The sequence below is a fragment of the Canis lupus genome, chromosome 34 (assembly GCF_048164855.1).
Source record: "Canis lupus baileyi chromosome 34, mCanLup2.hap1, whole genome shotgun sequence".
NCBI lineage: Eukaryota > Metazoa > Chordata > Mammalia > Carnivora > Canidae > Canis > Canis lupus.
The window spans coordinates 13,999,516-14,015,812 of NC_132871.1; the positions used below are offsets into that span (position 1 = coordinate 13,999,516).

At 40.6% G+C, this 16,297-nt stretch overlaps 1 protein-coding gene across 2 annotated transcripts in view; it reads right to left on the reverse strand.

Moving 5' to 3' along the window:
* Nucleotides 1-1,408: 1,408 nt before the first annotated feature.
* The window catches only part of ITGA6 (integrin subunit alpha 6), an 81,687-nt gene continuing 66,798 nt past the window's right edge, over nucleotides 1,409-16,297 (reverse strand). Inside the window, exons 24-26 of one of the 2 annotated variants that reach the window (XM_072811399.1) lie at nucleotides 11,397-11,522; nucleotides 8,294-8,423; nucleotides 1,409-6,123 (exon numbers count right to left, since the gene is read on the reverse strand). In XM_072811399.1, coding sequence (XP_072667500.1) covers nucleotides 8,316-8,423; nucleotides 11,397-11,522 — 234 coding nt within the window. In that variant the 3' untranslated portion in view covers nucleotides 1,409-6,123; nucleotides 8,294-8,315. The remainder of the gene's footprint in view (nucleotides 6,124-8,293; nucleotides 8,424-11,396; nucleotides 11,523-16,297) is intronic. The other variant, XM_072811398.1, reaches the window with a different exon arrangement.

Below are 16,297 nucleotides of genomic sequence, written 5' to 3' on the forward strand. Positions count from 1 at the left end.
TGTGTCGCCATCTGTGAAATGGGGCAGCGGAACCAGATCTCTCTGCCCCCCTCCCTCCTGCCTGAACGTCCCGGCGGTTCCGAGGGCAGGTGCAACGAGGACAGTAGGTCACGGCTGCCTCCCAGTAGTCGCCTGCGCCCTTACAAGACCCAGGAGGTTCCTCTTGCCAGTTGCCGTCCGACCGGTGAAGCACCTGAGGCCCGGCCCTGCCAGGCACGGGTCGGAGTACCCCGTCCCACTCAGGGCCCCGCCCCGCCCCGCCCCGCCCCCTCGTGGCAAGGATGCCGCTGGTGCCTCAGCTGCGGCCGCAGGGAATGGGGCATTTGCACGCGGACGCAGAGCCCTTCCCGTAACACTGAGAGGTCCGACCACCCGACGACCCGAGAGGTTGCCAACCTGGGCTGCACTTGCAGTCGCTCTGGAGCCCGGTCCCCGAGGCCCGGACGGGCCGGTCTGCGGGGTGTCTGGGCATCGCCGTTTTGTCTCAAATGCTCCCTCAGAACCTCAGATCTGCAGCCCAGGTTGAAAACGACTCCAGATTTCCTGGGATCGGGGTGGGTTCTGGAGGCAAGTTCCACCCGCCCAGGCCCAGGCCCAGGCCCAGGCCCTGACCTTATCTGTCAGCCGTTGGTATCTTAATGCAAGATTTAAAATTTTGCTGCTTGAGGATAAAGTGGATTATTTATGCTTGACAGCACCATCTGTTGTTTCACATAAAACTTTTCTTAGAGTCTTTTAGGTATTCCAGTATTTTATACACCCTGTTAGACTTAAAAGGAAGGAAAAGAACACTGGTTAATTCCTCCTGAAAGCAACCATTACATCATTTTAGTCTTTGGGAACTTTTTCGCAAATTGTGATTTGGTCCATTTTACACAAGATATGATAAGTAATATCATTACATAGACAAATGGCAGTGGAGTCTATATTTAAGAGTATAAATTAGCTATTGTGATGTCCATTTTTTTAATTAAATATCCGTTATCACAGAAGTTCCACAAGAGCAAGAATCATGTCTGTGTTACTCCTGTTTCTCCAGACTTTGGCCTGTAATAGGTGCTATAAGAGGTGCTCTACAACTATTGAATGTGTAAGTAAATGGATTTATTATACCAAATATGACTGTGCCCCACCCCCCCAAATAGCACTTTCATTGAGACCCTCTCTCATTCTTAGGGGTCATATAAAAGGTGTTGGGGAGGGGAGGACTGTAGTAATAATGGAGAGTTTTGGATTGCTTTTTCGTTTTTTTGTTTTGTTTTGCTTTTGATTTTTAGAGGGTGAGGGGCAGAGGGAGAGGGAATCTTAAGCAGGCTCCACACCCAGTGCGGAGACCGACTTGGGAGATTGATCTCACAATCTTGAGATCATGACCAGAGTTGAAACCAAGAGTCGGACGCTTACCGACTGAGCCAGCCAGGTGCCCCTTGTTTCTTTATTAAGGTGCAGTTAACACACGGTGCTACATTAGTTACAGGTGTACAACATAGTAATTAGACAACTATATACATACATTATGTGTGTTCAACACAAGTGTAGCTGCCATTTATCACCATAAAATGCTATTACAGTATTATTGGCTACATCTTTCATTTCTGAGACTTATACATTCCAAAACTGAGAGCGTGCACCTCCCACTCCCCTTCACTATTTTGTTTCCTCTCCACACCCCCCACCCCGGCAACCGTCAGTTTGTTCTCTGTATTTATGGGTCTCTTTCTGCTTTGGTTTTTATGTTCTACATCTAAAGGAAGTCACACGGTATTTGTCTTTGACTTATTTCACTTAACGTAATGCCCTCTAGGTCCATCTGTGTTGTCTCAGATGGAAAAAAAAATTTTTTATGGCTGAGTAATATACCATAGAACACATGTACCACATGTTTATTCATCTATCAGTTATTAAACTGCATTGGTCTCCATTTCACAATGATAGATCTTGTTTTAACATTGAGAGAGCACGCCAGTGAGCATGGGGTAGGGGCAGAGGGAGGGAGAGAGAGAATCTTAAGCGGCTTCCCTGCTGAGTGTGGAGCCCGACACTGGGCTGGATCCCAGGACCCTGAGATTGTGACCTGAGCCAAAACCATGAGTCAGACACTCGGCCAAGAGTGTCTAAGCTACCCCAGCACCCCTTAACAGTGACAGGATCTTAACAGAGCACTCACGTAATATTATCTGCTAAGTTCTGGATGATGACGTACTTGCCATCCTTGTAGTTTGAGACTTTTTTTGTGAATGTTCTAGAAGTATGAATAGTAAGTTTTATCTGACCTCTGCTCATGTGGGTCTGTCCTTGCCCATTTCCATGGAACGGTCTGAGAGCTGGCTTCTGGGGAAGGGCAAAGAGAGGACCGAGGCCCTTAAGCTTTGCGGACTCTACAAAAATTGCACTTGGACGCCTCACTCTAGTGTCCTAGTTCAGCATTCCCTGGTCGGTTATGCACTCGGTTGCACCTGCCTCCCCCTTTGCACTGTGCTAGGCCAGTTTTTTCTCATTCTGGTTTCTGTCTTCAAATTCACTTATTCTTAAAGGGATCCCATGGTTAAATCCTCTATCACCTTCCTTCTGGGTGGGTCTGTTGGTTAACGCCTCTGTGGATGTGGCCTCAGCACTGGGCCAGATGCCTTTCAAAGTTGGCAGAACCTGTTTTTTTTTTAAAGGAATAAGAGAAAGAAAACACTAACTTGCCATTTGACCATAAGTAGGAACTACTTACTGAAAGAACAGAGGCCTACTGAAGTTCATTTTCTTCATCTCTTTGGACCTTGCCTTTTCCTCAGTGGGTGAACCATTAGACCCTACCCTTTGGTCTTAAGGAACTGCTTTTAATCATTTACTTTATGCTCCCCCTCCTGATTACGATTTTCATACATTCCTGGTTTCTCGGCCATCAGGTTGTACTTCCGTGGAACCCAGCCACCTGGAGCAGTTCACTCTTCTTCCTTTAAAACAAAATCCCAGTCCATCTTCCCACGTTGTCTTTTCATGAGTTAGTGTACCAGATATCAGTTCTTATTAAGTGGTCTTCATTTAGGGTAGAACACTTGATCTTACCCTTACATCTGTTCCATATTCCAGAACAGCCTCAACCCCAAGGGGATGACCCATTGTGAGACTGTGGCAAGTGACCCGTAACCAGCAACAAAATGTTAATGTTTGTCAGTGGATCCAAGGGTATTCCTGTTTATCTACTACTGTCACTCCTAGGATTTTTTAAAGAGAAAGGAGTAGAATCCTATAAAACAGTGCCATGATATCCAGCGCAGGTCATTTATGCTCTAGCCAAACCACAGCTGCTGACACTTATAATGACGATTCCACACCAATCATTAATCTGGGTAGGTCCATGGGACTGTGAATAAAGGTTCATAGCCACTGGTCTGTCATTTAAAAGTACCCCTCAGATTTCTTTGGGTGGTAAAACCTGTCTTGTCTTCAAAGAACGAAGACGACTAAAATTCACTATGTGATACCAAGTACAGTAGAAAACTATTATTTGACAGATAATGCATTTTTTGCCTTGGAAATTTATTCAAGGCCATGGCATGCTATATTATCTGAGCACTACATAGATGCCTTATTTTCATTTATTAGATTGTGATAATCCAACTCGAGAAGGTTCATAAAATTGCTTTCATGAAGAAAATATTTTCAGGCCAGTCAGCTCTGCCAAAGCAATCCTTGGTGATGAGTAATGGCACAGCCGAACTGCTCTCACATCCAAAACATCTAAGAAGAAAGCAACTTTGCCATAAGAACTCTTACTCTTCACACCATGGTATCATTATTTGTAGGTATCTTGAATAAAACCATCTTGTAAGATTTTTCTTTTTTTATGATCTCAACTGAACAGTAGAGCCCAAAGGAAGAAAGAAAACCTTCAACCACATAAAAAATATAAAAAACTTGAGTTTGGTTGGCTCCATGAAATAAGAAAGCAATTCAGGTTATTTATAATTTGAGAGCTTGTGTTACTAAGCAATAAACACTTTCATAAAAAAATTTATTTCACACTTTTATACAAATATCCACAGGTATTTTCTAATCATGAAATAATTTTACAGTGCTAGTTAGTATTAAAATGTATCAAATGCAAACAGACCAGTGACTTGACTTGAGATGACGCTTTTAAAAATAAACACCACTACATTCTTTGTTGTTGAACCACCCTTCCTTCCCTTTTAGGATATTCTTTTTTCTTTTTTTTTTTTTTATAACAAAGGTCCATAGACACTTTCAAAATATCAGCTGCTTGGCAACCTATAAAGCCAGTGCATTTGGTTACAAGTTACCTAAGCAAGGATTTGCTTCAAAGGATTTGCTTCAAAGATTTCAAAGGCTAGTATGACCTGTTTTGGAGAAATTTTTGTAAACAAAGTATCAATTGTAAAAATATCTTTGTGAATGAAAATTCCAAAGTTCAAGGAGAATAATGTCCTTACTATCTTAAGGGCATATGATTTCTGAAAAGAAAAAAGCTCCAAAGCAACAGTGACACACAAATACAGTTGTATTTTGTTCTTCTGAAAGATTTGAGATGCTGCTTATACTAGATCCAAATTAGCACCTGTTTGCTATTATTTCCCATATAACTTAACATTTTTTAAAATTCAGATTACCTACCCAATCTCTGTTGAATGTATAGAAATGTTTTCCTCCTCTGCTACTTCATTTTTATAATTAAAACCATACAGTTAGCACAGTCCCAAAGTAATTTTGGGGAATATAGATAAGGAAGGAAACAAAGCAAAAAAAACCCAACATTGACTCACTGATTAAATGATTCCAATAACATTTAAAAACATAAAAGCCATGATGTCCTGACTTTGGTATCAGATACTCAGTAGTCTCACACTGGATCGGTTTGGATCCACCATAGGCACCAACCCTTTCTTTCAAGTCCTGATGATACAGTATTTGCAGCAGGGCCTACGCTGCACCAAAGTTCAACAAACCCATTGTTTCCAAGCATTCTTGAAAGTTACAGCACAAAAATGCAGGAGGTCACACAGGGCTCTACCCTCAGAAATATCCGGTCTGATATAATTAAACATCTTATGGTTAAATCCTATTTCTTAATAGACTTTCACTTAAACCCAAAGTTTGGGTCTGGAGGAAAGGGATGACGGCTATCATGAAGGGAGATATAATAACTTATAAAGGATTAGCTTTATTTTTTTTTTTTTTGCACTAAATTCAAACCAATGACCTCCCATGTTCTAATTCTGATTGTTTAATCCAACTGGGAGGGTAAACGGGAGACTCTTTGGCCTGTCAGTGACAAAATGGTTTGTAAAAAAGAAAAAATAAATACGATATACAAGTAAGTATAACTAGCATTCAAGTCTTTTGCACCTATGTGTTTCAGTGAACAGAGAAGTGAAACCTGTATGTTATCTGGTGTGATGAGTACTCACACATCTAGGAAATGGGGAAAGATGGCAGGATGGCAACGTCACCTATTGCACATTTAACTTAAGATAGCACTTCGAACTGAAATACAACTACGGCGACGGCAGTGTCCGGTGATGCGGGACAGTTAGCTTGCAGGCTCTCCAGTCCTACGGGAAGGATGGGTGCGGAGACCGTGCCCTGGGTGGGGGGTGGGGGGACCACTCGGGCAGCGACTGGGTGCCTCCTTCACTTCAGCTACGCTGGGCAGGCCCTTCCCGCACAGGGAGGTCAGCTACACCGAGAACAAAGGCAACCCCAGAAAGTCAAATTAAGGCAGGTAAAGAAAACTCCATTCCAACAGTCTTAAATTTGGTTGTGCAAACCCGGAGCCTCGGGCTACAGGACAAGATCCACAGTGAAAGCTAAGTTCGTACTGTGCGTCATCTTGTCTGAAATGAACATTCAGGTACAGAGCAGGCTCTTGGGTCCACTGAGACTTCTGAGCTGGCGAGGGAAAAGCAGTTGGGTACTGTGAAGCTTTTTTTTTTTTTTTTTTGGCCCCTTTTAAGAGTAGCTTTCATTTTCATTCCAACTTGTGATCCACTGTTTTTTTTCAAGGTTATCATTGTATTTTTCATCTTTGATCTCCCGCTCTTCCTTCCGGATCCTCACAGCATGGTATCGGGGAACGCTATCATCGTACCTAGAGCGTTTAAAGAATCCGCACTGACGGAGGGGAGAGAGAAGTAGAAACAAAGTAAGTATTGCAAGAGAAGCAAGTGCACAAACTGGCAATGTCTAAGCTTTCTGTTCAGCTACACCTACCTTTGCATGTAGGGGAAAAAAAAAAAAAAAGGTTTCTTTTAAGAAGGAACTAGTAGGTTGAAAAGACCTAACAGCCAGTGGGGATAAACAGAAGACAGCTGTAAAACTAGAAGAAAAGTCTGTTTTTCCATCTTATCTTTATATTTAGTAACCGTGTAGTCTGTTTTTCCATCTTGTCTTTATATTTAGTAATCGTGTAGTAAGTCACCTCTGTACCAACAATTTCAGAGTTCTGGAACAGTGCTTTCGTTTTTTATAATCAACATGATATGTTAAAGACCTAATGATCAGATTATTTAGAACATCATTTCAATTTAAACAATGAGTTTTTAAAGGACATAAATCAAAGATTTCACACCCCTCACCTACTAACAAAATGGAATCAAATCACAAATATTTTACAGATTATTTGAATATGCCAGTGTTCAAGTGAGTCCATTTAAGAATCTTCTCTCCTCCAAGGCTAAGTACACATCTCTCATTAGCTACAAGGCAGTTTATATTGCCTGGAGTTCCTGTTGTACTTCCAAATTAAGCTGTTTCATTAATAAATCATGTACTATGTCCTATAATCAAATTAATCATGTGCCACAAAGAGCATAGGGAAGTATGACACTGCATTTCAGAGCATCCCTAATATTTTCTTTTGCAAAAGATGTTTACACTTAAATTATTAATATATATTTTATTCATTTTTTTAAAAATATTCCATCTGATCCAAAGTAGACTTTTATTGAGGATATATCAGGAAACTTTTTGATCAAATTGAATTTTTAAAATGAATAAAATATGTTTCATGGAAAAGATGTTTTTAATTTAGAAATGCAGTTAGGAGGAGGATGAGGAAGATACTTGGAATGGTCAATGTTCTCATGTAACAGGAGCAGAACATTTATGTTGAATGATGTTATAAAAGTGTCATGGGACAAAGTAAAATTAGATTCAGTCATCACTAAATCAATAGGGAAAATGGATCAAGAAGTTTTTGTTCTAAGACCATTTCCACATGGACTCCTTTTTTAATTTTGCGCAAAAAGCCAAAAACACCTATTATAAAATGTGGCTCTTCAATTTTTAAAAAAAGGAGAAAAATCAAGGGTGGTTTATAGAACTGAAATGGAAATGCTGGGATTCATTGTGACAGTGCCATGGAAAGAGATCACAGGAGTAATTCCATCCTCTTATGCTCACAGAGATGGAAAAAGGAATTATCACCAATTCCTGTTTCCATGGATTTATAAACAAGACAAGCAAAACACGAACTTAAAATCAACTGAGACCCAAAGCTGAGTAAGATCTCTAGAAACATGAAACAAGGTCAAACTCCATTACAACATATTGAAACAGTAACTACAGCATTTTTATATTAGAATTTTGTATAATGAAGGTCACTTTGGCAAAGAACCATTTTCTGAAATTGTCCACCATGTCAACAGTCATAGTTTGTCGTAATGGTCTTTGACTAGTAGTAGATACGCAGGAAAAGGAAGTTGCATGCTTAGCTAGCAAAAAACAATTTCTGAGCAACAATAAAAGCATTCCAAGCCATCACTTTATAATAAAGCAAGATCAAAAAGGACAGTGAGAAAGCCTTCTCATCAAGAGAAACACAATGTTTCCAACATGCAACAGGTTAATTAGGCAGTCAACACAAGCTTCTATCTGTGGGAAATTCCAAAGCGGACAAGAAATCTGCAATGATCTCTTATTCATCTTTGAAATTCCAAGTGGGATGCTATGTACTGGATTGACAACACAAGGAAACTGGGCTACTAGGGAGGTGTAATGTCTCCCTTTGGGTGTACACAGATTCCAGTCATCTTCTTTGCTGTGGGTGATGTTTTACAATACAAAAGTAACTCACCTGCAACAAAAGACTCTGTGCGTTTAGGAACAAAAACAAAAACTGAGCTTTCAAGTGAAGTAAAATAAATCCAAGCAAGGCAAGCCAGTGTGGACATTTGGAAACATCTGTTAATGGGACACACACAGCAAGCTGTTGCTCTTAAAGTTAGCCACCACAACCATAGCAGGTCCCACAGCTAGCAATTAAAAAACATTGATCAATTACCAATTACAGAAGTAGATCAATACTATGCATCGGAAGTAAGCCTCTCTTTATCAGACGGCTGAGCATGGATCTCAGCCTTGTGATATGTGGCATCATAATGATCTTTCTTATTTCTCTTGAAGAAACCACACTATAAGGAAGCAAGGTATTTAGTCAGTTTTACAGTTTTGTGTATAATAGCTAAACAAAAGAAAATCTCAGATTTTAACCTGTTTTCTATGTATAGCTTGTTACAAAGAGACCACTATGGATCAACCAAAAGTGAACAGCCACCACACTATGTTACACTGTGACAGCAACCAAACCAACTCGATTACCATGGGTCTCTGGTGAAATAACTTATATAGAGGACATTCATTACCTAATTGACTTTTCAACTTATAACAGAAATCCTAAGGACAAAAAAAAACTATCCTAAAAGGAAAATTATATACCCATCTGAATGTAGCTTTGGGTGGCTTCTTCATGCAAGAGTATATGAACTCTAGAATAGGCAAAAGATTGACTTCTGCAGTTTATTGCAACAAAGAAATTTGCCAAGATTTAACACAAATACAAATAAAATAGATACTGCAATTTTCTGCCTTTCACAGTAAATTTTATAAAACAAATGCCATCTACTTGGGGCCTTTGGATTTGTGGGTAAATCACAATATTAATTCGAAATATGCCATTATGAAAGAATGATTGCTATCATTTTCCCAAATTCTGAACCACCACGTAACCTCAAGTTACGCTCCTCGGGTTAGTTCACTCTAAATGAACACAGAGATATAATTCCATTTTCTACTACAATTTCCTTCATTCAACCAGGAAGAACTTTTTCTATTTACTTTCCATAAGGCTCCAGAACTGCCCTTTGAAATATAACTTGGTCAAATAAATCTTCCCTCCTGGAAAATTCTGCTTCCTAGTTTGGCAACTCATTAAGGTAAAAATCTAGATCTATTTTGTACAGTATGGCTAACTACTAAGTACATGCTAGCATTCAAATTTAAATTAAAAATGCCTTGGTTGCAACATTCCAAATGCTCAGTAGCCACCTGTGCCTCACTGGACAGTGCAGCTTCAGAACATCTCCACTATCAAAAAAGTTTTATTGGGCAGCATTGGTTTAAACCTTTTATCTTGATATCTACTTGTGACTCTTTGAACACACCCAGCCAACTTTCAATAACACATGCAGTAAATAAGAGTTGAGTGTGTAGGAATGCTTCCAGCTTGGCAACATTCTTAATATCCATAGGCACGAGCATCCTTGTTTGCAAAATGAAGGTGACTTAACCAGCCCGAAGGACTTTTCTACCTCCAAACAAAACCCTATGCAATATGCTAGTATTTAAAGCAGATAACATTAGAACTTCTCTGGTTGAAGTGAGGATATTGGCCCTAGTTCCACCACCTAGCTTAATCTTGGCACCTAAGTGGATGTGCAAAACCCAGTTTAAAGGTCACTGAACTGGAGTCCTTTCTGGCCCTTATGTTCTATGATTTTAAAACATGAAAACAAATAGTTCACTTTCAGAAAGAAGAGTATTAGTAAAGTAATGAAAATGGTCTTCATGTAGGGGTTATTAAGGTTGTCTAATACTTTGCAGTTCCCTTGTGAGTTCTGGACACTTTAGAGCTACAAACAACCCAGGAGATCATACAGTTCAATTCATTACCTAAAGAGCTAAATCAAACCATGCCCACGGAGATGAATCACCTAAAATTACAGAACTTGGGTTTCTTAATTCTCAACCCATTGCTATGCTCTCATTAAGGACTGCCAATAAGACCTGCTCTGAAAAAGACTGTCCTTGTGACCTCCTCTAGAAAGCACATCCTCAAATATCAAACTTCAAATTCAGTTTTTGATACCAAAATAATTTTCAGAGCATTTCCTGTGCTGGCCAGAGAAACCTGGGGCCTGAAATGAACATCAGAGGTAGGACTGGCTAATACCCAATGCAGGGAGAAGTCTGGGCATGAGCAGTCACCAAGTTGCATATCACACACCAGAAAATTTTCTCAGACTGGCAAAAGGAAGTTACTTGGGAAAATAACAAAAAAGAAATGTCCAATATTTGAAAGTGACAATATCCTGAATCCTTGTCAACTGTACTACTGGATCCAAGGGAAAGGATAAAGATAGTGTTACCCTAGAGATTGATTGTAGAGGTTCATGATCATTTAATCCAAAATCCTCTGGATCAATCTAGAATTTTGGCATTTTAGAAAAGTAATATGCTGCATACATAATGCCACTCTAATCAAAACATTGTTAGTTTCACAGAACCATTAAATAAAGGATAAAAAAAAATATAGCTTCTCTTCACATGTCAAGCTTTGCTGCCAAGTAAGTCATTATAAACTTTCAGAGTTTTCTGCAATTTGTAACTGAGAAGGAACTGTGAACCTCCATTACTCACTTGGAATAATCCAAACTCTACAGGCAATAATCTTTGGCAACAAAAGTATGGATCCACCTCATACACACATTTTTATAATGTAGACTCTTTACTGGCAGAAATCAAGGAGAAGATACTAATTTTACTTGCAGGACCAAATTCTAATGAAAAACATATTAAACCCGGGTCTTCCTCATGTTTGAGAGAGGCTATGAGGATCCCCTTGCAATGGAATTATTAATTTCATGGTTTTCTATCCCTAATCTAGCTGCAACTGTCACAAGCCCCAGTGGCTACCATGAGCGTTTCTTTACAGAAATTGAAATTAACACAGATACAGGTTCAGATTAAAGTGCTATTTAACAATTTGGCTCAGATTCAGAATCTTAGATAAATACTAAAGTCGTAAAAAATTTTTAAATTATTTGCCAAACATGCTAGATTATGCGAAAAACACCAAATTTTTTCTATTTAAGAAACTCCTTGTAATGTACAAATAATACACTTTTAACTATAAGGTACTAGAGTTAGATATACAGGAGTTCACTGTAAAATTCTCAAGTTTGTTATAGTTGGCCTGGTTTCATAATGTTGGGAAAAGGGAAGCATTACAAAGGAATGTGCAGATTATCAGTGTAATAAATTCACTCTTTTAAAAAAGGTCAAATAAAGTTTAAGTCATTAGAACTCAAATGCCAAATAGGACTTACCTTCCATAGTATAAACACCAAGAGAGCAAGCATCAAAATCCCAGCAAGTATAGCCACTAGGATGATCCACCAAGGTACTCCTGAATACTGAGCTACGGTCTTTGAGGGAAACACAGTCACACGAATCTAAGGGCATAAAAGAAAGCACCATTCATTATAAGGGGGTTGGAGTGAGGATTAATACCAGGAGTTTATACTCCTAATTCTGCTTCCAGACACACTTTGAGCAATGCAGCCTATGGATGAAAGAGATGCCTTTTTGATGGGAGATCTTTTCGCAGAACCTGGAAAATACTGGACTGTGTTTTGACAAAGTGTTTTGTTTTTTGGTATTTTTTTGTTTTGGCTAACTCATCTTTTTGAAACATGCTGAATCAAAGTAGAGAGAATTATATAATAAAACATCATTTTTCATCACCGAGTTTCAACAGTCGTCAGGACACAGCCAGTCTTGTTTCATTTGTATAACCAGTATCTTGTTGAGGATGATCATGTTCCTTTTTTGTTTTCAGTAATGGAAATAAAAGGGCCATTTTATGTACAATTAGCCTGTATTCCTCACTTGGATTTTAAAGATGTTGTCAAATATAAAAATAGAGACAGAGCTGCATTGCTGACACCATTTTAACTTTTCCCTAGGATGTCTAAGGACCCTCATGCATAAAAAAATTCCCTGAAATGGCCTGATGCACGTTCTACAATGTATTTAGACAAAGTAGACGCTCAATTTGTTCAGAGGTGCCTCAGAGCTGAAAGCAGCAGCTAATGAAAAACCTAAGCTCTAAATATTGGATAGTTGGCACATACTAATTAAACAGAAGTAGTGTTTACTCAGAAATCTAAAAAGTTGTTTATGGCAATTTGCAATAACTTGGTTACGTGCATTTAGAATTCAAGTGGATTTCCGTGATGCCAGGAGACTTTTTCAAAGCTTGTAAAGACCTGATGATTGCTCTGAATATGATTTTGTAAACAGATTAGGGAGCTTCCAGTTTGAAGTTTCAGATATTTCTAAAGTAAGAGAATGTAAAGTGAAAGGTAAACAAAAAGTGTGAGCGCTCAAGTTCTGAGAAGTGTTTTCAGTCAAGTACTCTTAGTATTGAAGCCCGGATGCTGCCTAAAAATGCTTCCATGTCGCTCTACTTCAATAAAAAAAGGGTCTCTGCACTAAAATACTTCCCTTTCTACTTCTACTAGAAAACAGCTTCTCAACCTCATTTGACTTCTAGAATGTATTTTAAAAGCAAGAGAACTGCCTTTTTCTGAACACTTAAGAAGAAAGAAGTCAGTGTTCTCCACAGCACGGCCTGTAACACCTTTATCAGCTACTGTGTTTCCTGTTGTGCTTTCAGTGAGGTTTCCCTCAAACTGCCAGCCAGCCCCCAGGGGGGCCTCATGGTTCACTTCCCCTCGCCTGCCTTCCCCTGACAGGCACCCCAGCTTTAAGCTAAACCAACCCTTTCTTGAGACTACTGGGTCTAGCACAGGGGCGTATCCACAAGGTGGGAAGCAAGCATGGGGAGAGGGCACCTGGGGGGCCCAGTCCGTTAGGCGTCTGACTCTTGATTTCAGCTCAGGTCATGATCTCAGGGTCCTGGGATTAAGCCCCACATCAAGCCCCAAGCTCCGCTCTGCCTCTTCCCTTCCCTCCCCCACTCATTCTCTCTCTCAAAATCAACCAATCTTTGGGGCGCCTGGGTGGCTCAGCCCCTTATGCGTCTGCCTTCGGCTCAGGTCACGATCCTGGGGGTCCCCTGCATCCATCTGGCTCCCTGCTCAGTGGGGTGTCTGCTTCTTCCTCTGTCCTTTACCCCACTCATGCTCTCTCAAATAAAAACAAAAATTAAAGGAATGTTGAGAGACTCATGATAAAATAGTGCACGTGCCGTGACCCGTAGGCCTGCCTACTCTGAACCAAAACAAGTAATTAGCCTATGCTGTGTCACTTCACTCTGCTTCCCTATCTAGCATGGGGAGCATACAGTACGTCCCCAGGGGCAAGGGGACAACCTGGAAGGGCCATCCTTATTTTTAAGAATATAAGCTCTGATAAATCTGGAAGTGGACAGTGAAGACTGGTCCCTGGCAGGGGAATTGGCCTCATCAACAGACCACGTACCGGAGCCTTTTAAATGGCTGATAAAAAGGGGAAGCCCCTTCTATAAATGGCAGCAGCCTGACAGTATGAGAGCTGCACAAGGTCATTTTTTTGATTGGGTGGGGGTGGGGTGTACACAGAAATACAGCTGAGACAGACGTCTAGCCCCAAGTCTGGCTACCGTTTCTGCCAGATTTTGGAGTCTTTTAGAAACTGTAAAACAACTCACTGGGCATCAAAGACAGGGCTGAAGCCAGGGGCAGAGCCACACTTTTAAAGGGCTGACGTGCTCTGCAAATCCAGGCTGTGTGCAAGGCCACACTGCAGTCCAGGAAGGTGAATGAGGCCAATCCGCCAAGATTTTGTTTCCTTAAATTGTCAGCTAAAGTTTTGTTTCTGTAGGATAGTCGTTCTCCAGCTGGGACTGGGAATAAAGGGGAAGCTAGCCTCAGAATCGGGCAGGGGGTGGGGGGTGACCAACTGTGACCAGCTTCCTAGAGCTCTGGTCACATCTTGCCACAGCAGCTGTTATTGACAGAGACAGGTTAAGGTGAGTAGAAATGACTCCAACTCCAAAAACAATTTCGGGGTGGGTGGGTGGGTTCTTTAAAATTCAGGCATTTCCATGGGGATGACCTATGCCTGTGAACCTCATCCATTATGTGTCCCTGAAGGGGAACTGGGGCTTAAGCTCTGCTGACACATCAAATTCCATCACGCGTGAGCAGAGCTTAGACCTCATTCACTTACTCACAGCCAAAATGGTTTCCCCGAATCACTCTGTAACGTAATAAATACCCTCTACTCTTACTGAACATCAGCGCAAGAAATCACTCCACGAAGGTATTTTCCCATCTTTCACAAAACTCTCTATTAAAGACCTCATTCCCTTAGTGAGTGTTCCTCCTATCAGAAACCCATCTTATAAAAGGATCCGCATCTCAAATTCTCTGAAAGAAGAAAGAAGCTGAAAAATCACCTTACCCTGAAAAATCATGTGCCTTTTCTTTTATGTCTGGCAGCCAGGAAGCAGATACTCTTTTCCAACTTCCTTAGGAACGAAGTGGGGGCTATCTAAATACACCCAATAAACAATCTCTTCCTTCCTCTGCTCAATTCAACAATTATCTCTTGGTTCACCATTCCCTAGACCATGAAATTCTTAACAGTTCACAGTGTCTTATTGAACTTTCGCTTCCTTAGAATTTGTGCAGGGAAGGCAGTGTATCCTTAATAAGTGCTTGTAAACTGGATGGATTTAACTGATGCTAAAATGTAACCCTTTTTTCTGGCTCAATTAGGTGACCAGCTCTGTTATAACAATGTGTTAAAAGTGTTGTATTGAGAAGTAAACACACAGCTCTTAAAATTGGTTGGGTTATAAGGAAACTAAAAGGGTTTTTTTTTTTTTTTTTCTTTCTTCTTAAAGCCAGGATTAAAGTAAAAGCAAGGAGAACTTTTAATATGAAGATGGAAAGACAAGACTGAATTACCCCCACCTCTTCGGCTTCTGTTTCCAAAGAAAATGGATTTTCAGGCCGGGAAGGACAGATGCACCAAGATAAAGATGAAACTGAAACCCATAATATGGGAGAGAAAAAAAAAAGGAAAAGCATCCTGACACTTGAATTAAGCTCAAATCTTTAGGCCCAGAAAAAGTATGCCTTAAATTGCTAAAGAAATCTATAGATAGGACATTGGAGCTGTTGTCGCTCAAAAACACAAGTCAGTAGAAGAGGTACCAGAAGACTAGAGGTAAGAAAATGTCCCTGTTTTCAAAAGAAATGCATTCTAGACATAAGCTAGGAATCCGTTCATATATCTACCAAGTATTAAACAAGCCAATAGGATCACAGCAGAGATTCCAATTTCCATCAGCATACACGAGTTCTCCACGCCCTCACATGAAATGCCCAAGAGAACTTGACTTGCATGTGTGACCAGCCACAAGACTGAGTACCAGCATCCCGGTTCCATCACCTTCCAGGAAAGAAGAGCACTTGATGAGGGCGTGTGAGCCCAACATCTGGTCTCCCCTCCACATGTCTACAGGTCCTGTGACCCTGAGAGAGAGACAACCTCCCTTGGATTGTTTTCTCATCTGTATTTGAGATCTGGGGACTTGACAGGGAGTACGTATTACAGAACCAAAATGAACAGGAGCCCTGAAACCAACCAGTCTTCCAGGTTTCAATTCAGGACCCCAATTGGCATCCCCCTGCTGTGCCTGCTTCCTTTTTTAGGAGTACAGCATCTACCTTGTCCTTTTGAGGTTTATGGGACTACACACAGATAAAATGCCTAGTAAACTGTGGACATTTTATTAATGCATTATTAATGTTTGTCCCCTTCCTCTAAAGTGTGTGTTCTTTTTCCAGCTCTAAAAACTCTGTGATTCTCCCGGTTACTGATTTAAAGTTACAGAAAGCAAGAACAGCTGCCTCCAGTCAGAGGGGCAGGGAAGGAATCTCATGGAGGTTCTGGCTCAGTTGACAGTCCCTTATGATGCCTTACTGGTAAGAGGCAGAAGGGTGGGCTACAGTGGGCATGCAAAGATAATCTAAGGCCGGGGACCATGTCCTGGTGAGCCCGGAACAGTCCTGATTTATAACCCTTGTCCCAGCATCCTGCCCAGTTTAGCATATGCCTCAGACAGATGTCTTCTAGTTTGGATGGTAGAATTTTTTTTTTTTTTTTTTTTTTTAGATTTTATTTATTTGAGAGAGAGAGATTGAGAAAATGAGTGGCGGTCGGGGGGTGGGCAGAGGGAGAGGGAGAAGCAGACTTGTTGAGCACGGAGCCT